This window comes from Antechinus flavipes, chromosome 4, assembly GCF_016432865.1.
Source record: "Antechinus flavipes isolate AdamAnt ecotype Samford, QLD, Australia chromosome 4, AdamAnt_v2, whole genome shotgun sequence".
Classification (NCBI taxonomy): Eukaryota; Metazoa; Chordata; class Mammalia; order Dasyuromorphia; family Dasyuridae; genus Antechinus; species Antechinus flavipes.
In genome coordinates this window covers 179,452,917-179,479,559 of record NC_067401.1, presented here as the reverse complement: position 1 = coordinate 179,479,559, position 26,643 = coordinate 179,452,917, and the positions used below count along the sequence as shown (strand labels likewise).

The 26,643-nt window shown below is 36.0% G+C and overlaps 1 protein-coding gene across 1 annotated transcript in view; it reads left to right on the top strand.

The window, feature by feature from the left end:
• Positions 1–26,643, top strand: part of TBCD (tubulin folding cofactor D) — a 430,774-nt gene that overhangs the window by 329,609 nt on the left and 74,522 nt on the right. The window contains 3 exon segments of the mRNA XM_051995656.1: positions 6,769–6,887; positions 8,891–8,982; positions 13,656–13,796. Coding sequence (XP_051851616.1) covers positions 6,769–6,887; positions 8,891–8,982; positions 13,656–13,796 — 352 coding nt within the window.

Here is a 26,643-nt window from a genome sequence, read left to right as displayed (position 1 = left end):
AGGCAAACCATGAACCTTCAGGGGCTTGATACCAGACTGCAGCATCTGATGAGGAAGCTGAGATATTAATCAAAGAACTGGGGTTACAGAACTGGAGGATAGGGTCAGAGAGATTCGGGGAGGCAGTCACCAGGCAGGTGCCTATACCTTGGAGATTCCCAAGGGTGATTTTAGACTGTTCCCAGGAACAGGTAGACTGAGAAGTGGTTCCAGGAACTGAGTCTGTCAGGGCAATTCCAACAAAATAAGAGGGTTCAGAGTTAAAGTAGAGCCAGCAATTATGGCCCAGCTGGGGATTTGTGGAATTCAAATAGGAGGGCACTACTGGCAATAATTCAAGCATGGAGGGAGAAACAGACGATTCAGAAGGGCTGTCAATTGGGACTAATGGGTCAGGAAGAATCCTGCGGTGCCAGGGATGATGGTGACAGGATAGGATCAGCCAGGACTGGTGGTCTAGGTGGGACTAGTAAAGCAGTCAGAGGTCCCACAGTCTTGGAGCGGGGTGGATCTTTACACTGAACTATGAGGTAGTGGCTGAATTGAAGACTGTTACCTATCCAGGACCAAAGGGTGAAAGCTCGGGACTGCTTCCACTTCTGGTGGGATGGTTCCTGGATTGTTAGGATAATTCGGGGGGGATACAGTGAGGTCTGGGTCTGCTGATCAAAAGTTTGGATAGTCAGCCTAAAGGAATCGTCAAGGAGGGAGCACCACCAAGCATCAGGGCATAATCGGACTGGAGGGTCTATCAGGGCCCTAAAGTAGAAAAAGGGAGCCAGGGAGGAATCTATTGTCATAGAGGGTTCTAAACCTGATTAATAAGTGGCAGAAAGAGTGGGACCCCCCTCAAGATCCCTAAAGGTCATTGTCCATATGGTCTTTGGGGCATGTGGGTTTCCCAAAACCTTAGAAAGCATAGGGAGGAGGAGAAAGACTAAGGAAAATCCCATAATGACAATACAGTAGGAGGAACGGGGAAGGGGGGAGGGGCCTTTAGGGGAGAATATGCAAACAGATTAGGGTAATCACAAACAGTAACAAAGTAAATACAAGGACTGAACTTCCCAGGATTTTCCCACCCCAGTGTCTTTTAGGGGAAATCAAGGACCAGAGGAACGAATCAGTCTCAGTTTCAGGGGATCTTCACCACTGATCTCTGCTTTCCATTCAGTGGTGACAGCTGGTTTCACTCTGCTGTGGTGAATCCAGGCAGGGATTGATGCAACTTTTACAGCAGTGGGCGTGGTGAGGATCACAGTATATGGTCCTTTCCACCTGGGCTCCAGGCCGGAGGTAGAAAATTTCTTTATCAGGACTGCATCACCAGGCTGGAATGGATGCACGGGGTCAGTGAGAGGGACAGGAAGGGCCTCACGGACGAGGTGTGAGATGTCTTTTTGAGTTTTCTGCAAGGCCTGTACAAACTTGATAAGGGAAGAGTTAGAAATTTCAGCCACCAAGTCTTCCTTGACCAAGGGCAGAATTGGAGGTGGTCTCCCGAACAGAAGTTCAAAGGGAGTTAAACCTAATTTGTTAGGAGTGCATCTGCTTCTCAGTAATGCTAATGGCAGGAGCGAGACCCAGAACTCCTGGGTCTCCAAGACAAGCTTTGAAAGGAACTCCTTAAATGTTCTATTCATCCTTTCCACTTGCCCAGAGCTCTAAGGTCTGTAAGCGCAGTGGAGTTTCCAATCAATGCCCAGGGCATTAGCCTTGTGATATTTTGGCAACAAAAGCAGGCCCCTTATCAGACCTTATGGCTATTGGAAGACCAAAGCGGGGCATTAACTCATTTAGTATCTTCTTAACCACTATGAAAGCTGTTTCATTTCGGGTGGGGAAGGCTTCTGTCCACCCTGAGAAAGTATCTACAAAAACTAACAGGTATTTTGAAAAAAAAATATACCAGTTTCCCCAATGTTCTATCTCTTCCTCCCCTTTTTTTTTCTCACGGAAAGTAATTATCAAATGACCATTCCCCATATAAATCCCAAGAGTGAATCAAAATCCCTATACATAATAGACTAGTACTGTAGCATTTCCTAAAAATCCCTCAAACATAACAGCAATAATCACAGAGTTTTTAAATCCCATCCCAAATCTTAAACACACAGTAATAGATGATCCAGGCAAGGTTTAACAGTCAGTCATCAACCATTCCCAAAATCCCTTATATCAGTCCAAAGTATACTCGATGCAGGGTCCATTCCATGGCTCTCATCCAAAAAAAAACAAACAAAAAAAAACTGCTGCTTCAGGCTATGAAGCGATAGGAGGCTCTTATTCCTTGCAGAGTGGGTGCTTCATGCTGACAATCAAAGCTGATCAAAGCTGATCCCGGTTCCAGAAGCAAGCCAATATCTGTAATTTGACCAAAATCTAGAACAAAAACACAAATCTAACAAATAAGGATTAGATCAGTCTCAGATAGAAAGACTCAGTTCACCAGACTGTTGCAAAATATGAGGAGGCCAAAATAAATTGGCCAGCAGTTTCCTATGTGAAGAGATGAGTTTGCTTTACAGGACAGGCAAACGGGTGCATTCCCAAGTTGAAACATCAGTGAGGTCTCACAGATCCCTGTTAATTGTCCTCGTATCATGTAGAAACCTTAAAGAAACAAAACACCAATATCCAGTAACAGACAGATGACCAGGCGAAATACTTAGTTGCCCAAGCATTTAGGATACAATGATTACATATAACCAGACTGAAAATAGCAAGGCATGACATAATTGAATTGCATTAACAGTTCTATTGACCATTGCTCTGATCAGAGAGATCAGTTACAGAAGGAAAAATGCAAGAACATAATTATAACATAACATAAACAGTTGAGTTTTAACAGCTTATCAATCAGTTGTCCCAGTAACTGTCAAAGGGTGGAGCTTTAAAACTCCCAAATAGCATTAACTAATTAACTCTAAGCCCAAAAACTTTTACCTCCAATAACAGATGCATTAATCAAATTTCTGATAACTCTTAAACAATTATTTATCATAACTCTGTAGTAATAACAGAAAGAAATTTCGTCTCAGTAAGTTCACAACTTAGAACAATTATCATATCTGGGTAGATATTACATGAGTGAACATTATACATACAAATCAGTTTGCTTTTAAAATATTCAATACATAGAAAAATATCCCAAATTACATATTGTCCTTAACAGAAATATCTTCAAAAGGACAAAGAATAAAACTATTATGTTCAGAGACCCTTTAAATAACCTCAGGATGACCCAATATAATCAATTTAAATTTATACAAAAGACTCAATTCCACATAAAAGAATATTCAAGAAGGTTTTTAACATAGCAATTAAAGTTTTAGAAATATTCGTACCAAAGTATGGATCACATTTATGACCACATTCCTCAACCAAGAAAACATTTATGTATCAAGAAACAAATATTCAATTAATCTAAAAGTAAGCATGTCCTTAAAAAATCACAGTTTGCTGCACTGGTCGTAATCAGATAAGAAAAAAAAAACGGCAGGAACATACTTAGAGGGGTGAGGGGAGGAGAGGATTCCACATAGCCACCCTTCCCCCACTCCTGCCCCACTCAATTTCCTACATGGGGGTCCTTTTCAAGGTTTAGCCCCTCAGTTTCCCAACATCAGATTTCTTCCCAAAGCCACCCATTTCCAACTTTTTCTTTCTCCCTGGCAAAATACTTGAACAATCTCCTTAAAGAACTTTCCTACCAGATGCTCCTTTGGTAAAGTAGCAGAAGACAGTGCAGGTGGGTGGCTCCTTCCCCCACCTCTTCACTTACTCCCAAAAGTCTTTCTTTCACCTTCCTAAAACCATGCAAATCTCTAATTTCCCCTATAAATCAGTCCTTCCTAAATCACCTGTATTCCTCTTCCTTTTTTCCTTCAAAACCTGTAAAATTCATACTATAGTGAATAGCCCAAACCTCCATTAAACCCACACATGTCCAGCAGAGCTGGATTTAAAGTATAACTTAGGTTAACACATAACTCAATATATTTCAGAAGGTAACAAACTGAATCAAACTAATACAGCTGTTTTTAAAAGTTTTTTTTTTCTTTTCTTTTCCTTTTTACCACATTTCTTCTAACAGCTATTAGCATCTTATCTCCAGAGCTTTTTATTGCCCAGGCCAGGCTAAGCTTGAATTTTATTGCTTTTTACTCTAGTAGACTTTTCCTTAAAAAAGTTTAAAATCACAAGCAAATTTTCAAACAGCCAATTCCCAAATTTCTTAATCATTGTTCTTAAAACTTAACAAAGCTTTTAAATCAGCAAAAACAGACTCGGGGCTTTTTTTTTCTTCCTTTCTCTCCCTTTTCTCCCTTTTTCTCACAGGCTGCTGCACTCAGCCAGAGACAGAAAGAGGAAGAGAGAAAGATTTTTTCAAACTTCTGGATATTTTCTAAGCCTGCAACACAGAGGCTGAATTCTTATCTCTTACAAGCTTGCTAACTTTTAACACAGACACACACAAGACACACGTCGAGCTCCATTTTACTAAGTACAGTTGCAACGTTGTTCTTAAAAATTTCCAACCAACAACATAACAGACAGACAAATCACACAGAACATAGAACATACATCACACAGACTACACAGTTACAACATTAAACAAACATATAACACATACCCAGAGGATATTTTTCAGCATCCCAGAAAATACCTGCGTCAGAACTTTTAAACCCGTCGATATTTATTCTGAGACCACAGGTTGCTAGCAATAGACCAGAACAGAACCAGAATAACCAGAACCAGAACCAGATGGTACCCCAAAAGGTACCCAGACAGACTTACTCTCCCAAATGCCGAATCGATTTCGTTGTCCACTGTAGGCCAGACTGAGGCTGAAGAACCGCTTCCTTTTCCCCGGAAGCTCTGGGGTTAGCCAGAGTGATAGTCTTTTCCCAAGGAACAGACCCAGGTCTTGAGCCCCTCAGGCCTAGGTGGAGACCGAGAGGTCTCTAATCTCTAATCCAGTTCTCAGTTTCTATTATCTCAGGGCGGGGGGAGGGGGGAGGAGGGGGGACCTCCAAAATGTAATGCCGGAGAAACTGAGGCAGGAGAGAGATTAGAGAGTTTTTAATATTTTATTAATGGGAGAGTAAGATTGACTGGACAGGACTCTCGTCTCAAATTAACCAGTGCTGAATGGGAGAATCTCTAACCTTTATGTACCTTTGGAGACAAAGAAGAGGGAAAGCGCGGGAAAGTCCCTGTCAAGCTGGAAAAGGCCATATACCAAAAAAACCCCAGAGACAGGATGTCTGAATACCCAGAGATAAAGATGTCAGTGAAATATCTTGGAATATTTTAGAGGGATATAAATTCTTGAGGACAGAAAATAATCAGGAGGTCTACTCTCTTGTTTTTCTTGCTTGGGCTAACAATTTATAACCTTAGAGTAATTGGTCCTCAGCCTTAATGGACCAGAGAGAGATTTACATCTTAGGGGAGTAATTAGGGAGACTGAGACAAGGAAAACTTGTACAAGGAAACTGAGTCAGGACAGTTAAAGAGAACTGTGGCATAACAATACAAAGTCTTGTAATGCTGGAGAAACTGAGGCAAGATAGAGATTAGAGAGTTTTTAATATTTTATTTGGATTTCTGAGAGGAAGAGATTTTCTGGGACCAAAGGATCCATTTTGGTCCCATGGCTGATGTCTCAAAGCATTCAGTAACCAGTGTGAGATTCCAATGAAATATATATATTATATATATGTATGTATATATCTATACACACACACACACACACACACACACATGTGGCTCTAAGTAACCAGGGTAGACAAAGGCAATGGAGTGGAGTCTGAACAGTAAGAGCGGGAACATACCATCAATCTGGTTCTGAGAGGGTGGAGAGTGAGGACCTTAAATTCTTTATAACTTAGGAGGAATTAAAAGCTAGGAAGTCTGAACTTAGAGACAGAGGTTGCCAATTAGGTATCTGAGAATAGACATTTGGAGTTTTATCTTTTTGAATGTCAGAGTGGCCAGCTACAATCCTAATTATCTCAGTCCTAATGGTCAGGAAGGGAGCTTGCAACCAGAGGGATTAAGGCAGAACAACATAAGGAACTGAGGCAGAACAATTTAGGGGAACTGAGGTAGAACAATTAGGGAAACTGAGGCAGGACACTAAAAGAGAACCGTGGCATAATAGTCTCAATTCAGGAATTAAAAATGAAAGAAAAAGTAATTGAAACAAGGATAAAAAGCTGTTATGGAGCATCCAAAAAAAAAAAAAAACCCAGAAGAGAATAATTCTTTCAAAATATATAAGCAAAGCCTTATACTAAAAAGTAACTTAGCCACATGGTCAACTACAATTCTTGGGGGAAATGAAGCAAGAGTAAAGAAATATAAATTTGAAATAAGTGCCATAAAGGAAATATGGATACCTAATAGCTAGTTACAAAAGATGGAAAAATCTCACCCAAGTTAACAGAGTTATTGAAAATTGGAATTAATGAATCCATGATGCAACAAGAAATATTAAAACAAAATAAAGAGAATGAAAAAAAGATATCCCATGTAAAGTGCAATTGTCCTGGAAAATATGTCAAAGAGATTATGATTGAAAACAGTCTATATATATTAGAACTAAAGGGAAAGTGAAAATAGAACATTATAACAATAAGTATATGCATACATATATACATACACGCATACATATTTAACTTGGAATAATTGACCCAGAAATATCAATAATTTTATAGGAGAAAAATGGATCTTATGAGTTCTCTACTTTCTTTTTTCCAGATAAATTGATGGAGAATTATATTTCTGAACTTCAGAACCCAGAAGAAATGATTCGCTGTGGATTTTCACTGGCCTTGGGTTCTCTTCCAGGTTTTTTTCTGAAAGGCAAACTTAATAAGGTGAGTTTTGGATTTGACATTAATGATAATATATAGATTTTGAAAAATAGCAAGTTTGAAGTAGCTTATTCTGAATAGAACATGCAAATTAAAGATTGAGGGAATTGGATTATAACAGTAAGAAAAAAAATCTAAGCAATGTTTTAAATTTGCTTTGGTGACTTTAAAGTTATTAAGTGTATATCTGAAAGATAAAGAATGTGAGAACCAACTGCAAGTAGTTTTTTTTTTTTAATACTCTGTTGATATATGCATATAAATTAAAGAACTTTTAGGGATGAACTTCATTAGGTTATTAGGATGGAATTCAGTGAGCTAAGTATAAGTAATACTTTTCTGAAAAATCATATTGCTTTGAGGAAACTGGTAGAGCATGATTGGATCCCAGCTTTGTCAATTACTAGCTATATAATTTTGCATAAACCACTTAACTTCTTTCATCTTTAGTTTTCTGAACTGTAAAATTATGTAGTTGGACAAAATTACCTTTCTGAGTTGGATAGGTTGAATTTGACATGCCTATGAGACATAGTGCAAGACATCCAATAAGTAATTGAAAATGTGTGACTACAGTTTAGGAGAAAGGCTAGGGCTAGATATAAAAATTTGGAAGTCATCTATATAAAGATAAATTATTAAATATATGGAAGCTAATGAGGTAACTTAATGAGAGACTAAAGAAAAATAGATGAGGTTTTTAGAGAGAGCCTCATATTTAGGAGGAATGATTTGGATTATGAACTAGCAAAGAAAACTAAAAAACAATCAGACATGGAAGGAGAGAAGCAAGAGAGACCAGTTCTGCCAAAGAAACAAAAACAAACAGAGTAAAGGATGAATACCAATATCAGAAACTTTTGAGAGGTTAAAAAGAAGGAAGATTGATATAAGGCTACCAAATTTTACATTTTGGATACAGCAGTTTTAATTGAATGATAGATCAAGAAATCATTTTGCAAATGGTTGAGAAATGAGAGTAGAGGAAATAGAAGCAATGAATATAAATAGATTCTGCTCCACCTTTTTTTCCTCTTCTTTTTCTTCCTTTACTTCCTCCTCCTCCTCCTTCTCTTCTTCCTCCTCTTCCTTTTCCTCTCCATCATTGTCATCATTGTTATGATGGAAATACTTGTTTCATTCCATAAATGATAAGAGAGATGATAATTGTTGAGTTATCTCCTGGTGGAAATGAAGGGGATAGAATTGAGGATAGGAGTACAGGGAGTTAGCTTTGCGGAAGCAAAGGGTCATCTCTTCCTCAGAGATTAGAATACGGGAAGAAAAGAGAGATGATAACAAGGAGTTTTGAGATGAGAAGATAGAGCTCACTACTCCTTACCTCTTATTTTGTGGAGATAGGGGAGAGAACAACATATAACGTTTGAGGAAAGAGAGGAAGTTTTGGAATATCATTTGTGGGAAATGGGATAAAAAAATCAGTTAGGAATCTAAAAAGATTACCTTGCTGCAGTAAGAACTTAGATGACTCTGGTTTGTGCTTTTCTGTAGCTCCATTCAGCAGTAGAGAAAGAGGATACAGATAGTGCTAAATAGAATTGTGTTTGGCAAGGCATGAGTATTGCTACAATTACAGAATACGTGATTCCAGAAAAATGTGGAGGTGAACTGTTTAGCTACTAAGAGAAGAATTGAGGTGAATGGGGATTAAAGAATTGGAGGAGGAAGTTGGGAAGTAGAGCATGTTACTTTGAGGCAACAAGGTATTCAAACAATACACCTTATTTAATTTTTTGTGAACCCTTAGAGTAATAAAGATTATTATCAACATTATACCCTTAGAAAACTGAGGCATATAGAAGCTTAGTGGTTTGCTTCAGGTTTCAAATCTGTGGTAGAAAAGAATCATGAACCCTAATTTCCTGAAACGAAGTCTAGTACTCTCTTTTACATTGTATTGCCATGTACCCCTAATAAGGCTTTCAAAATGAGATTTTCTTTTGATAGTTTATAACTTTCTTGATAATTTTCATATTGCTTTTCAGGTATTGGAAGGCTTAAAGGCAGTTACTCGCATTTCTCCTACAGATATGAGCTTTGCTGAGGCAAGAAGAGATGCCTTGAAAGCAATTGCCAAGTAAGTCTTACAGATTTCCTTAAATCTGAACTCTGACAGTAAAAAAGTATTTTCATATTAGTTTATATGCTGATAAAATAAAAGGCCCATGGCTTACTTTGTGTTTCATTTTTATTAACAAGATTAGCAGTGGTTTGATTGAGGAAAAATACATATAAAATTGTTGGGTTAATTTCTCAGGCTTCATTGTATCGATATGTCTGTTCTTTTGTGTTGTGTTCTCATAGAGTTCTGTCCACTATGTAGTGATTAGTGACTTGGAATCCTTGAAGGAAAGTAATGCTAGCTCTTCTTCACACCATGCCTTTGAGATAAATAGTACATGTATAATATAACTGTCTTCTAGACACCTCCAGTAGCATGTTCCATAAGCATTTCAAACTTAATATGTCCAAAATATCTTTGTTCTTAAAACTACTGCTTCTTCTAACTAACCTTTTTTCATTAAGGACACCCACAGTCATCTAGGTTTGCAATCTATTAATTATTCTGTTGTTGTTGTTTTTAGCTCTTTGTTGTTGTTGCTGATTTTGTTTTTAATATTTTTATTTTCCCCAGTTACATGTAAAACAATTTTTTACATTTGTTTTTAAAACTTTGAGTTCTAGATTCTCTCTCTTCCTCCACACCTCCCTCCACCCCATAAGAAGATACATGTGAAGTTACGCAAAACATTTCCATGAAAGTCATGTCCTAAAAGAAAACAAAGATTCTCCCCCTCCCAAAAAAAAAGCCTTAAGAAAAATAAAGTTAAAAAAAAAAAAAAGAAAATGCTTCAGTATGTAGTAAAACACAACCAATTCTTTCTCTGGGAATGGATAGCATTTTTCATCCTAAGTCCTTCCAAGTAGTTTTGGATCATTGTATTGCTGAAAATAGCAAAGCTATTTATAGTTTAGCTCTTAAAAAAAAAAAATTATCATTTTATTTTTCCCAGCTATGTGTAAAAACAATTTTTAGCATTTGTTTTTAAAACTTTGAGTTCCAGATTCTCCCCCTTCCTTCCTCCCACTACCAACCTCTTATTAAGAAAGCAAGCAATTCTGTATAAGTTATACATGTTTAATTATGCAAAACTTTTCCATAATAATCATGTTGTAAAAGAAAACATAGGTCAAAAATTTTTTTCTATCACACCACCCTTATTCCTTATTTTTTAAAGTATATTTTTGTGTCTCCCTATAAAAACTTTTTTCATGATTTCTTGCATTATTCTCATTTTTCTTCCCAATTTTTCCTTTGCCTTTCTTACTTGATTTTCAAAATCCTTTTTGAGTTCCTCCATTACTTGAGACCAATTCATATTTTTCTTAGAGGTTTTGAATGTAGAAACTTTGGCTTTGACATCTTCTGGGTATGTGTGTAGTTTACATTTTCAATAAAGTTCTTTTTTTTTATTTTCAAGATACTTGCATAATTTTCAACATTCACCCTTGTGTTCCAAATTTTTTTCTCCCTCCCATCCTCCACCTCCTTCCCTAGACAGCACATAATCCAATATATATTACATATGTATGATTCTTTTATACATATTTCCACGTTATCATACTGCACAAGAAAAATCAGATCAAAAAGGAAAAAAATGAGAAAGAAAACAAACCGCAAATAAACAACAACAACAAAAGTGAAAACACTATGTTGTGATCCACACTCAGTGCCTACAGTTCTCTTTCTGGGTGCAAATGGCTCTCTCCATCACAGACTGGCCTGGATCACCTCGCTGTTGAAAAGAGCCATGTCCATCAGAATTGATCATCACATAATCTTGTTGTTGCTGTGTTCTCTTGGTTCTGCTCATTTCACTTAACATCACTTCATGTAAGTCTCTCCAGGACTCTCTGAAATCATCCTGCTGATCGTTTCTTAATAGAACAATAATATTCATATATTACAACTTATTCAGCCATTCTCCAACTGATGGGCATCCACTCAGTTTCCAGTTCCCTGCCTGAGTGTGTGTTTTGATCTTCCTTGTAACCATAGTAACTTTCTATAGTCACAATTTTTTTTTTTTTTCTGTTGTTTGCTCATTTCCCTCTACCTATTACTTGATTTTTAACTTTTTGTTAAACTAGGATTTTGCCTCTAAGGTAGAAGGTGTGTTGTCCCATGCTTCAGAGGTTTTATGCAGCTTTTTTCAGAGATTCTTCCAGGGACTTGTAAATTTTCAGTTTTTCTTAGTTGGTATAATCTCAGAAGAGGTGTTTATTACTCTTTTGGCCTATGCTCTGATCTGTGAATGACCACAATTACTCTTTTCTACTATGAAACTGTGAGATTGATCCCCATTCCACTGTGGCTATAAACTGTGGTCTGCTAAAGCTTTTCTTTGCCTTGGTACTGCCACCCAGGAGTGCAATCCATTTCCAAATATGGACAAAGCAACACAATCTTGCCTCAGTGCTAGCAAAGAGATCCCTTCTGACCAGTTGTGATTTCTTTACTATCTGTGAGCTGAGAGCTCTGGAAGCAGCCACTACTGCTGCTGATACAGTGGCTTCCAAGGCCTGGGTTAATTTGCTGGGGCCTGGGTTATGCTTGCATAGTCTCCATTGGACTGTGCTCCTGTTTGACCAAGGTGCTACAGACCTTTCCTAACAAGCTTTTAAGTGTTCTTGAGCTGGAAAACTGTTTCTTTCCATCTTTTTGTGGTTTCTACCATTCTAGAGTTTGCTTAGAGTCTTTATTTCAAGGGATTTGGAAGGATTTGGGGGAGAGCTCAGGTTCCTGACTTTACTCAGCTGTCTTGATTTCTCATGTTATTCTTTATTCTTCAGTTTTACTTACTCATTCTGTTTTCTTTCCAAACAGCAGTCTATAATCTATATCCTCTTATCTATTACCTTCTCTTCAGTCACAAACCCACTTTTCTAGTTCAAGGCCTATTCACCTCTTGCTTCTCCTTTTTACTTGATCTTTCTGAATCTATGGTCTCTCTTTTTAAGATCAGAATTAATATTCTTAAAGCACAAGCTTTGAGTTTATTCACCTGTAAATGTGAAACAGCATAATGTTAATTTCTTAAGAGTAGGGACTATATGGCTTTTGTGTCCCTGGTACTATCATAGTGCCTGGAACAATATTTGGTGATGATTGTTTGTTATGTGATCCCCTCTTTTAACATAAGGAAATAGCAGCTCAGAAAGACCAAGTGACTTAGTCATACCAAGGAAGCAAGACTAACTCAACTCTTTAGACCAAAATCCAGTATTGCTTTCACTGAACTACATAATTTCTCTTAGGAAGTGATATCAACTGGCACTTTAATCTATTTATTTATTAAATTTATTTTATAATAACTTTTTATTGACGGAACCTATGCCAGGGTAATTTTTTTTACAACATTGTCCCTTGCACTCACTTCTATTCCAATTTTTCCCCTCCCTCCCTCCACCCCCTCCCCTAGATGGCAAGCAGTCCTATGGTATGTTAAATATTCAACTGGTACTTTTTTTTTTAATTTTTATTTAATAATTACTTTATATTGACAGAATCCATGCCAGGGTAATTTTTTTTTTTTTTTTTTTTACAACATTGTCCCTTGCACTCACTTCTATTCCAATTTTTCCCCTCCCTCCCTCCACCCCCTCCCCTAGATGGCAAGCAGTCCTTTATATGTTGGATATGTTGCAGTATATCCTAGATACAATATATGTTTGCAGAACCGAACAGTTCTCTTGTTGCATAGGGAGAATTGGATTCAGAAGGTATAAATAACCCGGGAAGAAAAACAAAAATGCAGATAGTTCACATTCGTTTCCCAGTGTTCTTTCTTTGGGTGTAGCTGCTTTTGTCCGTCATTTATCAATTGAAACTCAGTTAGGTCTCTGTCAAAGAAATCCACTTCCATCAAAAAGAAAAAAAATTAACTAAAAAAAAAAAAAAGAAAGAAAGAATCCAAGATTGATGCATCTATCCTGCCTTTGTGTTTACCAAATGTTTCCACTTTCATTGACACAAAGGAAGCTACTTCATTCTTTATAAAGCTTTTAGACTGCACATTGACCTTCAATGAAATGGTTGTTTTTTTTCCCCTTCAAAACTTCCCCTAATATTCTATATAAATAAATTGAGGATTGAAGAGTATAGCATGAATTATACATTGTGAAAAGAATGCTGTCAGACTGAGACATTCTTTGCTCACCTGCATGCAACTGTTATTTATTAAAAAAAAAGCAGGGAAGTTCTCTCTCTGTTGCCATCTAATCAGTCTTAATCTATAGTGACATTATTGATTGTGACTTCAAAGAAGGCTTTATCCTTTTTTTTTTTTTTAAACAAAATAAGAGTTAATATGATATGGCATTTTAAAGTTTGCAAAGCAGTTTTCTTATGCTATTTTCTTTAATTCTCAAAAAAAAATCACCTAATTAGATAGGGATTAAAGGCATATTATCCCCATTTATAGAGGAAACTGAGATGCTGAGATAGTAAATGACCTGTTCATGGTCATCCTAGAAACTCCTTCTGATTCAGTTCAGCATTTTATCCTCTTTGTAATGCATAGAATAGTCTTATCCCCCATGGTATCAATCATATAATGAACTCAAAAATATTTTGGTGTTATTTTTAGTATTCTGTGTTCAAAAAATAGGCCCTATTGTCATGATATAACAATATGGAAAGAAGATAGAAATTTTATTAAGATTTAAGCATATGCATCTTTTTCTCAGGATTTGTCAGACAGTAGGAGTGAAGGCTGAAGCATCTGAAGATGATGTTGTATGCAAAGAAAATGTTTCCCAGATCTATCACACATTACTTGATTGCATGAATGATTATACTACAGATAGCAGAGGAGATATTGGAGCATGGTAAGAAACCTACTGTTTGGCAGTTTGTTCATTCTTTTTTTAAAAGATGATGGTCTTTAAAAAATTATGTATATCGTTATGTAATATGGGGACTTTGGATCAAGACTTTCTGGGTTGATCTGAATTAAAAGGAGATATATCTGTGGCAGCTAGATGGTGCTGTGGATAGAGCATCAACCCTGAAGTCAGGAGGGTCTGAGTTCAAATTTGACCTCAGACGCTTTCTAGCTGTGTGACCTTGGGCAAGTCACTTAACCCCAATTACCTCAACAAAAAAGAAAAAAAAAAAGAGGAAATATAGCTATAGTACTGCCACCTGGTACAATTATAGCCATTTAAGGATGTAGACATTTACAATATGTTCTTCACAGCACTCCATCATCACCCATTTATTAAGAATGCTACTTCCTTCATTGTCGAGAGATACAGTAGAAGCCAATTCTTCTAATGCTAGGACCTGGAGAGTTTCTTCCAAAAATGAGATGATAAGTCACTGTCACAATAGTCTAGGAGATGAATTACCTTAAGAAGTTTATGGCCTAAGGTTCTCCTTAGAAATGACTATGCAAAAAGGTGGTTATTTCTTAACTTTTGCCTCACTGGAAACAATATATAAAATGCATAACTTTTACAGTACTGGGAGATGGTGTTAAGTCTATATTTTGTGATTTTCTATCTTTGAGGGCTAGTGGGAAAAGTATTAGATTTAGAGTTAGTACACTTAGATTTAAATGCTAGCTCTCACCTGTTGTAGTTAGACCAATTATTTTAATTTCTCAATGCATTAATTACTCCTTGTTTTTAGTTTTATAGGTTTAGTAGAAGTGGGTGTAGACTTAGAGTTAGAGTCCCTACATCAGATAGTAACTTGCTGTCTGTCTCTGGGCAAATCACTTTCTTTCTTTTGCTTCATTTTTCTCATTTGAAAAATAAGGAAGTAAAACCAGATGGCCTTTGATGTTCTTTGAGCTTTTATTCTTTGTTTGTGTGGGGTTTTTTCCCTCCAAAGTAATTAGGATTAAATGACTTGCCCCATGGTCACACAACCAGGAAATGTCAGGTGTTAGAAGCAAGATTTGAACTCAGGCCCTCCTGACTCCAGAGCTAGTGCTCTTTCTGCTGCACCATCTAGCTGCCCCTAGTTTTGATTTTCTGATATATGAAATGCAGGTAAGTCATGTTTGTACTACCTACCTCAGAGATTTATTATGAAGAAAATATTTTATAATATGCATAATTTGAATTCATGGCAATAATGAATGACAACTAGCCTTTCTTATTCATTCATTCATTTATTTGTTCATTCATTCATTTATTTGTTTTGGCTGAAGCAGTTGGGGTTAAGTGACTTGCCTAGAGTCACACAGCTAGGCAGTGCTAAGTGTCTGAGATCTGATTTGAACTCAGATTCTCCTGACTTCAGGGCTGGTGTTCTATCCACTGTGCACCTAGCTGGCTCTCTTTCTTATTTATTTTTTAAAAAAGATTATCTTCACTTCTAGTCTGTTCTATTTTTTTTAAAGGACTCTTCCCATATCTATTCAGATTTTTATTTATAACACATCTCTTTGAATATTTTTTTTCTTATAGATTAGTGGATCAGTGGAAAAGATTAGGTTCACAAGACAGAATAGTCAACTATAGCAATCTAGTGTTTGACAAACCCAAAGACCCTAACTTCTGGGATAAGAATTCATTATTTGATAAAAACTGCTGGGATTATTGGAAATTAGTATGGCAGAAATTAGGCATGGACCCACACTTAACACCATATACCAAGATAAGATCAAAATGGGTCCATGACCTAGGCATAAAGAACGAGATTATAAATAAATTAGAGGAACATAGGATAGTATATCTCTCAGACTTGTGGAGGAGAAAGAAATTTGTGACCAAAGATGAACTAGAGACCATTACTGATCACAAAATAGAAAATTTTGATTACATCAAATTAAAAAGCCTTTGTAGAAACAAAACTAATGCAAATAAGATTAGAAGGGAAGCAACAAACTGGGAAAACATCTTCACAGTTAAAGGTTCTGATAAAGTCCTCATTTCCAAAATATATAGAGAACTGACTCAAATTTATAAGAAATCAAGCCATTCTCCAATTGATAAATGGTCAAAGGATATGAACAGACAATTTTCAGAGGATGAAATTGAAACTATTACCACTCATATGAAAGAGTGTTCCAAAGCATTATTGATCAGAGAAATGCAAATTAAGACAACTCTGAGATACCACTACACACCTGTCAGATTGGCTAAGATGACAGGAAAAAATAATGATGAATGTTGGAGGGGATGCGGGAAAACTGGGACACTAATGCATTGTTGGTGGAGTTGTGAACGAATCCAACCATTCTGGAGAGCAATCTGGAATTATGCCCAAAAAGTTATCAAATTGTGCATACCCTTTGATCCAGCAGTGTTTCTATTGGGCTTATATCCCAAAGAAATACTAAAGAAGGGAAAGGGACCTGTATGTGCCAAAATGTTTGTAGCAGCCCTGTTTGTAGTGGCTAGAAACTGGAAAATGAATGGATGCCCATCAATTGGAGAATGGCTGGGTAAATTGTGGTATATGAATGTTATGGAATATTATTGTTCTGTAAGAAATGACCAGCAGGATGAATACAGAGAGGACTGGCGAGACTTACATGAACTGATGCTAAGTGAAATGAGCAGAACCAGGAGATCATTATACACTTCGACAACGATATTGTATGAGGACATATTTTGATGGAAGTGGATTTCTTTGACAAAGAGACCTAACTGAGTTTCAATTGATAAATGATGGACAGAAGCAGCTACACCCAAAGAAAGAACACTGGGAAACGAATGTGAACTATCTGCATTTTTGTTTTTCTTCCCAGGTTATTTATACCTTCTGAATCCAATTCTCCCTGTGCAACAAGAGAACTGTTTGGTTCTGCAAACATATATTGTATCTAGGATATACTGCAACATATCTAACATATATAGGACTGCTTGCCATCTAGGGAAGGGAGTGGAGGGAGGAAGGGGAAAAATCAGAACAGAAACGAGTACAAGGGATAATGTTGTAAAAAAATTATCCTGGCATGGATTCTGTCAATATAAAGTAATTATTAAATAAAAATTTAAAAAAATAAAATAAAAAAGAATTTTTTTTCTTTATCCTTTCAATAGGCAATTTTTTAAAATGATTCTAGAAATAATTTTCTCCTTACTAAAAATAACCTGACTCCTCAGTCTCTCTGAGGACATAACCTCTGATGAGATATGTCAGTGACTTAAAAAGCACTTTATATTTTCTCCTTTTAATTAGTCAACAATACCCCTTTATGCCTTAGAATGAAAGGAGACTAAATAAGGGAAAATATTTGTTCCAAAGATTTTCTTAAAATATTAGGGGGAACCAGGGGCAGCTAGGTGGTGCAATGGATAGAGTACCAGCCCTGAAGTCAGGAGGACCTGATTTCAAATCTGCCCTCAGACACTTACCACTTTCTATCTGTGTAACCCTGGGCAAGTCAGTTAACTCCAATTGCCACAGCAAAAAAAAAAAAGAAAAGAAAACATAGGGAGAAGCAAAAAACCAATTCAGAGAAAGAAATTTGAAAATTCTAGCTTTTTATTATGATGAAAAGAATAAAAATTTAGTACCATATAAACTAGAGTTAAAAAAAAAGAAATTAGTGAAATCATTTTCTGCCTTTGAGAATTCCATAAATAATTACTATTTATATGATCACTCATTCAGTAAAAATTTATTGATCATCTACTATATGTTAGGTTCTATGCTAAGCACTGAGGATACATATGAAAAAAGAAAAATCTTAAGGAGCTTACAATGCTGGGTTGTACATAACAAGAGAAACAGGAGTTGGAGGCAAAGAAGGTGCTGAATGAGAGGGTTTCTCATGATGCAGTTCCCTTAAGAGAAATAAAAGCTGATGGAAAAAGAAAAAATAGTTGACCTGGAATTCCTGTTTAAATGGAGCAGTATTTTGCTTTGCTATAATCAAAGGAGCACAGAGTACTAAGGAAACTAATGAGATATGAATACCAAGACTGATGTAGTCTTGAAGGATAATGCATTTCCTGATCATGAGGTTCCTAGGAGCCAGGATCAATTGTAAAGAGAAATTAAATGGCTCTGTCATGATTTAAGTCTATTGGTGCTTATTTTTACTTTTAAAACTGAAGATCTTTATTATCTATTGTATAATCACAAACAAACCCAGAAATAAATGAGAATGACAAGCCCTAGTCTTAGCAAATCATTGTCACACAATTCGTGCATTTTACTCTTAGTGAAGTCTTTATGCATTTCAGTGGTGTCCAGAGACATTACTATATTAAAATACAACAAGATTCTTAAAAATAATGGCCCAATTTTATACATCTTTTGTATCCTTAGTGACCTCCACAATGCCCACAGAACAGTGAGTAAATATTCATATGGCTTTGCCCTCAGGGACTTGTCTCAATTATGTCTAAAAATCAACAAGTAGTAATCATTTCTGTGCCAAACAGTGTGCTAGGTATTGGGATACAAGTGCATAGAATAAAAATATCACTACTGGCAAAGAGGGGGACAAAGGTCATGATTGAGAATACAATCAGTTGGATAAGACAGGAAGGGATGGCAACTAGTGCACCTGTCAAAAGATTGTCTGTGGCAAAAAGAAATGCCTCCTCTTGGGCAGAATTTGGGGAAATGAAGAAGAGAATGGGAGATTATGTCAAAAGATTTTGAAATGAAGAGATGAGGGCCTTCAGCTAAGGAGAGGGATGAGCATATGGGGAATACTGAGAGGCTTCAGGAAGGTAAAGAAAATTACGAATAGCTTCTCTGGAGAGTAAGATAAGGAATAGGTTAGAAGGATAAAAAGAATGTCTGATATTGTATCTACAGAACTGAAACACTTTTGAGTTATTATTGGATCTAGTGTGTGACCATTTTTCTGCTTGACTAAGAAGGAGAAAGGTTATGTAGTTTAAAGGTCTGAAAGAGAGTGAATGAATTAAGAATTGATATTCATAATGATGCTGTTAAAAATGTTTTGTTGTCTTGAATGTTCTCTGTAAGAGAGCAGAGATAGAAAATTTTTCCTTTTGAAATAATTATATTCTGTTATGGAATGTTATTGTTCTATAAGAAATGACCAGCAGGATGAATACAAAGAGGCTTGGAGAGACTTACATGAATTGATGCTAAGTGAAATGAGCAGAACCAGGAGTTCATTATATACTTCAACAACGATACTGTATGAGGATGTATTCTGATGGAAGTAGCTATCTTCGACAAAGAGAAGATCTAATTCAGTTCCAGTTGATTGGTGAAGGACAGAAGCAGCTATTCCCAAAGAAAAAACACTGGGAAATCAGTGTAAACTGTTTGCATTTTTATTTATCTTCCCAGGTTATTTTTACTTTCTGAATCCAATTTTTCCTATGCAACAAGAGAACTGCTCGGTTCTGCTCTATATTGTATCTAGGATATATACTATAACATATTTAACATGTAAAAGACTGCTTGCCATCTAGGGAGGGGGTGGAGGGAGGGAAGGGAAAAGTCAGAACAGAAGTGAGTGCAAGGGATAATGTTGTAAAAAATTACCCAGGCATATGTTCTGTCAATAAAAAGTTACAATTGAAAAAAAAGAAATAGTTATATTCTAAAACTATTTAGTCCTTTGAAAAAAATCTTTCGCTTGTCCAAACTGCAGTTGCTCAGTGCAAATGAGATATTATTTTATTATGATCATTGTTTGTTTTCAAGGAGTCAGAATCCTAGTGTTAACTCAACTTGAAACAAGGTGATAACTCAAGGGAGATGTTGGAATACTAGTGTTAACTCAATGGAATTGATACAATGCTTGTGTTCACACCTTTAGAGAGCTCATATAAGCAAGAAGTAGTTAAGTACTCATTGGAGTTCACATGTATGGGAGATTCACAAAGTTAACTTTGTAACTTTGTGAATTCACACCTCCTTTAATTCCTCCCTTGGAGGAAGAGTCAATCTTTTATATCTAATATAAATAGAGCTTCAATGAGCCAGTCGGGGGTCAGTTCAGAGAGAAGCCCTCTCTTGGAGGTAAGACAGATTCATTCCAACTTTCACCTTGGTGCTGGCTGGAGGCTGAAGAAAGCAGAGGCAAAGGACAACTGCAAGAGCTCTTGGAACCAAACAGAAAGATAGGCCTCTAAGAAAAACTAACCGGGCTATTTTGGAAGGAGAAAATAAATGTTTGCAGCTGGCTGCATTTGGAGTGATTATTACTTTCAACTGAAATTAAGATTGCTTCCAGAAAACCTCCCCAAGAAACCTACTCCCAGAGAGAACCATTATATTATTTTAAAGAAGAAAAACACCACAGCAGGGCTCTAGGGAGTTGAACTAATCGGGTTAATGACAAAGGAATTTTCCCTGCTGGTTGAGTGATCATAACCTTAATTTATACTTTAGAAGCCATTTCTGTTTTTGAATAACTAACAGTATAGTGAAGTAAATATTTTAGTAGTTCCTTAATGTCCATCAGAGCATCCTCTTTCTTTCTTTCTTTTTTTTTTTATTATATTTTAGCTTTTTATTTATAAGATATATGCATGGGTATTTTTTCAGCATTGACAATTGCAAAACCTTTTGTTTCAACTTTTCCCCTCCTTCCTCTCACTCCTTCCCCCAGATGGAAGGTTGACCAAAACATGTTAAATATGTTGAAGTATAAGTTAAATACAATATTTGTATACATGTCCAAACAGTTATTTTGCTGTACAAAAAGAATCAGACTTTGAAATAGTGTACAAGTAGCCTGTGAAGGAAATCAGAAATGCAGGCAGACAAAAATAGAGGGATTGGAAATTCTATGTAGTGGTTCATAGTCATCTCCCAGTATTCTTTTGCTGGGTGTAGCTGGTTCAGTTCATTACTGCTCTATTGGAACTGATTTGGTTCATCTCATTGTTGAAGAGGGCCACATCCATCAGAATTGTTGAAGTATATAATGATCTCCTGGTCCTGCTCATTTCACTCAGCCTCAATTGTAAGTACATGCACACTCAGCATGTAAGTCTCTCCAGGCCTTTCTGAAATTATCCTAGAGCATCCTGTTTCTTACAGAAAATTTAGTTAAGATTAGTTCAGATTTTGATAGCATTATTTTTTGAAAGAAATAAAAAAAAATAAACTTCTAAATACCAGTCTTGAATAGACTTTTACAATCTAACCAACAATTTCTTTATAAAAGGCTATTTGTGTACATTTATAATTAAGCAAATGCATCGTGAGTTCTGTTAGAGTTAGAGAGAACTTTAGAGGTCATCTAATACAATTTCACCTTTTTGTATAGATAAAGAAACTGAGATCTAAGGAAAGTAAGTGAATTTTGTAACTTCATATAGATACAGTATTCAAGTGGAATGTTAGAAATTGAATGAATGATTGAAAGAAAAACATTCCTTAAGTACTGTGGGCAGAGTATTTGATAAGAGCCAACGATACAGCAGAAAGGTAGAGACAGTCCCTGATTTCATGGTGCTCATTCTAATGAAGCCAGCAACACAGATAGAAGGCTTAAGCTACAAGTCTGATGGAGAGTCATTTTGGTCTTTCCAGTGACAAAGCAAATGGTAATACAGCAATCATTTCTAATGATAAAATCCCATCTCTTTCTGATGTTGAAGAATTAGATAGTGCCAAGGAATTTAGTGTAGATAATTCTTTATTTCTGGTTCTTTGGTATCTTGAGGAGTAAGGGACTGTAACACATGCAGAAGCAGTTGGTGGGAATAGCTGCCTCATTATTCACAAGAGTAGCTTCTTTGAAAGATAGCTCTGTAGATAGGGCTGGAAACAAGACTGATGGTCTGAATAATGTTGCCCTTTCCTGGCTTCTATATCTGTCTGTTTGTTGATATGGTGGGAAAAGTGATGAAACATTTATTTCCTTTTGAGGTTGAGAGGTAAGCAGACTATAGGAATGAATTACATACATTAAAAATGAAAATGATAATAACATTTATATGATTTTTACTGTGTGCCAAGCACTGTGTTAAATGCTTTAAAATGATCTCATTTGATCCTCACAATTCTGAGGTAGGTATTATTTTTATCACCATTATATAGATGAAGAACCTGAGATATAGAAAAGTGAATTGCTCAAAATCATATAGTAAGTCAGTTCTTCTTGAATCCATGGTGCCACATAATTGCCCTTTGATGACTTTATTTGACTGGATATAGGCATCACTAAAAGAAAGGTAGGAAGGTAAATTGGTGTCCTGACAAAAGATTTGAACTTGGAACTGGTAGATTGAAATCCTTGGCTATGTCACTATGTGATCTTGGGCAGGGAATTTAACCTCATTTATTCTATAAAATCAAGATTTAATATTGTTTATTTTACAGTATTGTTATAAAGAATGTAGTTTATAAATCTTAGAACATCTTTATATGTCTAAAGAATAAATATAATATCCATCCTTTTTATTTTTAATTCCATTACCTGTGAAGTCTCTTGTTATCTTATGACTCCTAACTTGTTTGCTTCCTTTCAGTCTTTCTCCAGTGAAATTAATCTTGCACACAACTGCCACACTAGTCATCCTAATGCATGACTCAACCTTGGTCATGTTATTTCTCTACTTAGAAAGTTTTAGGGCCTCATCAACTGTCTTTAGTATGAAGACCAAACTCCTTATTTACCCTGACATTCAAGATTCCTCTGACCTCAGTTAGGATCATAAGATTTAGAGGTGGAAGTGTTATCAGGATGATCTATTTCAACTTCCTCATAGGAAACTAAGACCAAGAGAGGTTGTGACTTGAATAAAGCCACTTAGGAAAGGCAGAGCCAGGATTTGAACATAAGTCTTATGATTCAAAATTCAGTATTCTTTCTACTATACTACATTTCCTTTTTTTCCCCCTAGGCTAAGTAAAAGTTTGTTTTTTGTTTTTTTCATTAAATAACTTTCTAGTGTAATGCCAGAGAAACTGAGGCAGGAAAGAGATTAGAGAGTTTTTAATATTTTATTAATGGGAGAGTAAAATTGACTGGACAGGACTCTCGTCTCAAATTATCCAGTCAGACAGAGATAAAGATATACTGGTACGAAGGAATCCATGTTGGTCCCAGGGCTGGAGGAGACTGTCATCCCAAAGAACCCAGTGTCCAGCATCCAGCATCCAGCCTCCAGTCTCAGCCTCCAGCAATGAATGGAGGAACCCCAACTTCTTAAATACCTTTTCTCTAAACAAAGGAAGGGGTAAGAAGTGGGGAAAACTTTTGTCAGGATGGGGGAGGCCACAAATCCTAAAAACCCAGAGACAGGATATCTGAATACACAAAGATGTCAGTGAGGTATCTTGGAATATTTTAGAGGGATATTGTAAATTCTTGAGGGCAGAAAAGAATCAGGAGGTCTACTCTCTTGTTTATCTTACTAACAATTTATAACCTTAGAGCAAATGGTCCTCAGTCTTAATGGCCCAGAGTGGGATTTACAACTAAGGAGATTGAGACAGAACAGTTAAGGAAACTGAGACAAGGGAAACTCGTACAGGGAAACTGAGTCAGGACAGTTAAAGAGAACTGTGGCATAACACTAGTCTTCTAACCTTGGATCCTGAACAATAGAATATCATAATATTATATAGAGATCAGTTTTCTTAATTGGACCAGAATTCAATTTTGATGTGCCCACTTATTATCTGTTTCTCTAGAGGCATAAAAAGTTTTGTTTCTTGCTTCCTTCTCATTATCCCATACTGCAAGCTGGTAGAAAGAGAAAAACATAATAACAACAACAAAAAAAGACTGAGCAAATATAGGCAAACAGCTTTTGGTAAGTGCTAAAAACTATTTCTGCAAGACAACTTTAACCTCTTTGGAACACAGAACTTTATTTTACATCTTATATCATATTTCAGTGAGTTTAAAGAAAAATGCCTTACTTCACAACAAAACAAACCAAGGCAGAGCCCTCTGTCAACCTTATGTAACACCTTTACCTTTACTGGTTTGCTTTTCATTTACCTTCTTAGCCATGTAGTCAGTGTATTAATTGCCCTGAATTCTAAAGCTAGGAAATCACAACCTATTTTTACATAAACCACTTTCACTTTCTCAAAAGAGAGTTTGATTCTTGTAATGTTCTGATTAGCTTTCTGGAGGTCCTCCAAATGGGCCTTGGTTTCTAAGTAGAATAATCATCACAAGAATAGTCAGGAATAAAATCCAAAGTCTTTATTATTTCCTTCACAGTTTGTCTCCTTTGCCTGGGGCTGGCTAGCTTTCTGGGAGACCTTTAGAGGGCCCTTGGTCTTAGTGGAAGAATGCAGGAAGCAGGAGAGCCAGCAGGATGGTGGGAGATGGAATGTCTCTCTTCTAGTCCTTATTGGCTCTTATATACCTTATTGTAATTATGTCATTACAGCATACCGATTATGTGTGAACTTAGAGAACCATTACATCACTATGCTAAGTATTAAGTATATATATATATGTAAACTAGATAATCATTGTCTCATCAATTCCTTTGAGTTAGCACCTTGTTTCAAGTATACTTCTCCAGAGTTCTGGCTCTCTACAGATTCTAATTTGTATCCTTGTTTCATTCATTCATTCATTCATATAACTTGTTTCATTCTTCAAAATTATTTAATCTATCAATTTCCCTTTGGTATATGTGCATGTGCTATAATTTCTTCCTTGATTATGGCTTCTTATTGATAGACTCAGAATGTATATATACTTTATGTAATTCTGAAGATAACTTGCTATTGATTCAGAGTGTATATATACTTTATGTAGTTCTGAAGATCATCTGCTAATGAAAGCATGTGTCAGAGTATAGGAATTCTTTTGAGGATTTTGAAACTTGTAGGAATCTTTGCTATATGGGGCAATTCATTTGGCTTAACCTGAGTTATGCTCTTTATTCCATTCTGCATACTCTATAATGTAAACAGCACTAACCTTGCTGTTCCTTGAATGGGACTCATCATTGCCTGACTCTGCCTCTAATACATGGAATGTTTTCCCTCTTCAATTTTGTGGCTTTCTTTAAGACACAATTGAGATTCCAAGTTTGGCAAGAAGTCTTTCCCTCTCTACATCCTATTTATATTACTCCCCTCACTCCCAACTAGTGCCTTCCCTTTGGTTTTACCTTCTATTTGCACTATAAATATTTTCTATGTACATAAATGTTTGCATGTTGTTTTTTAGATTTGAATGTTAGCACTTTGAAAACAAAGTCTGTTTTTTCCCTTTCTTTGTATCCCCTGCAATTAACACAATGCATGTGCTGGTAAATAGTAAGCACTTACTTTTTGACTGTTGACTGACTGATATTGACAGAATCTTCATGTTGTTTGCCTCCCCTACTAAGGAATCTAAAACTCTGTAGGGTTTTTACACATATTAAACTTTGATGAAAGCTGAACAAGTATTAAGTATTTAAATCCAAAAAATAAAAGCTAGTAGATAATCATTAGCCATATAGATAGATTTTATAATACATCTAACATCCTGTGTCAAAGCAACTAATTTAATTTTTAAATCATTGCCCAGTTTATTCACATATTTTAAGAATAAGTCATATATGGACTACATACAAAAGATAAAACATTTGCATTTTTTAAATCAACTTAAAACAACAAAAAATGGAAAACATTTCTATAAAGATAGTAAAACTCAAAAAAGAGGATTCACTTTGAAACTGAATCTTTATTTTGATTTTTTAAAATATATAGCAAATAAAACATAAGAAAATATATAATAAATAATGAATTTATAAATAATTCGTTATGTATTGTTTTCAGAACTTCCCAAAGACAGTACTATGTACATAAAGATTAATAAATATTTTAACTTAACTGAATTAAAAGAATGTTTTTCTGTTTTCTTCTCTGCTAAATATTTCCAGATTTTTGTTTTAACTTTTGTCCATTCACATAAACTTCAGTCCCGTATATCTTATTGTTTTTCTATTCTTTCTTTTGAATATTATATTGTCTCCTTAGAATCAGTGAATCAGAAGGCCATCTCTAATCTCGTTCCGTCTTTTCCCTGCTCTAATTCACAAACGGCTTGATTGTCAGTGATACTTTTGTTCATTTACTTAGACTTGAATCTCACCTTTTACTCTTGTCAATTCTTTCTTCAGTGTCATTTAGATCCTTTTTTCCCCTACTGTCTTCACCCTGGTCTGGATCCTATATACCCTGGGATTTGTAGCCCTTTTATCTCCTAAGATCCCATCCTGTAGTGCCTTCCCTTTAGTTTTACCTTCTGTTTACACTATTAATATCTTGTATGTACATAAATGTTTGCATGTTATTTTTTTAGATTTGAATGTTAGCGCTTTGAAAACAAAGTGTGTGTTTTCCCTTTCTTTGCATTCCCTGCAATTAGCACTATGAATGTGCTGGTAAATAGTAAGCACTTAAATCAATGCTTGTTGACTGACTTCTGTTTGACTACAACCTCTCTTGGCCCATTATTTTAGAAAGTGTCACTTTCATTCCCTGTTCTCTGTCAATCTCATCTATATCATATTAATTGCCTTGTCTTCTGTAATCAGATTCAGTTCTGCCCCTGTTCCTAGGTAGAGTGTGTCATTCTATTTCCTTTGGCCCCTCACTATCCCTGTAATGTTTTGGACTAAAGTGCCCTCTCTGGCTGCCATTCCCCTATGCATATTGTATAATTTATCTAGTTAATCCTGTAGTGGTTCCCTAATACTTGTGAAATCATATCTCCCTCTTCTTGGCTTTCTATACCTTCCATTTTTTGATCCTCCATACCTATCTATTACTGCTAAGTATGAACTCTCACCCTATTAAGAT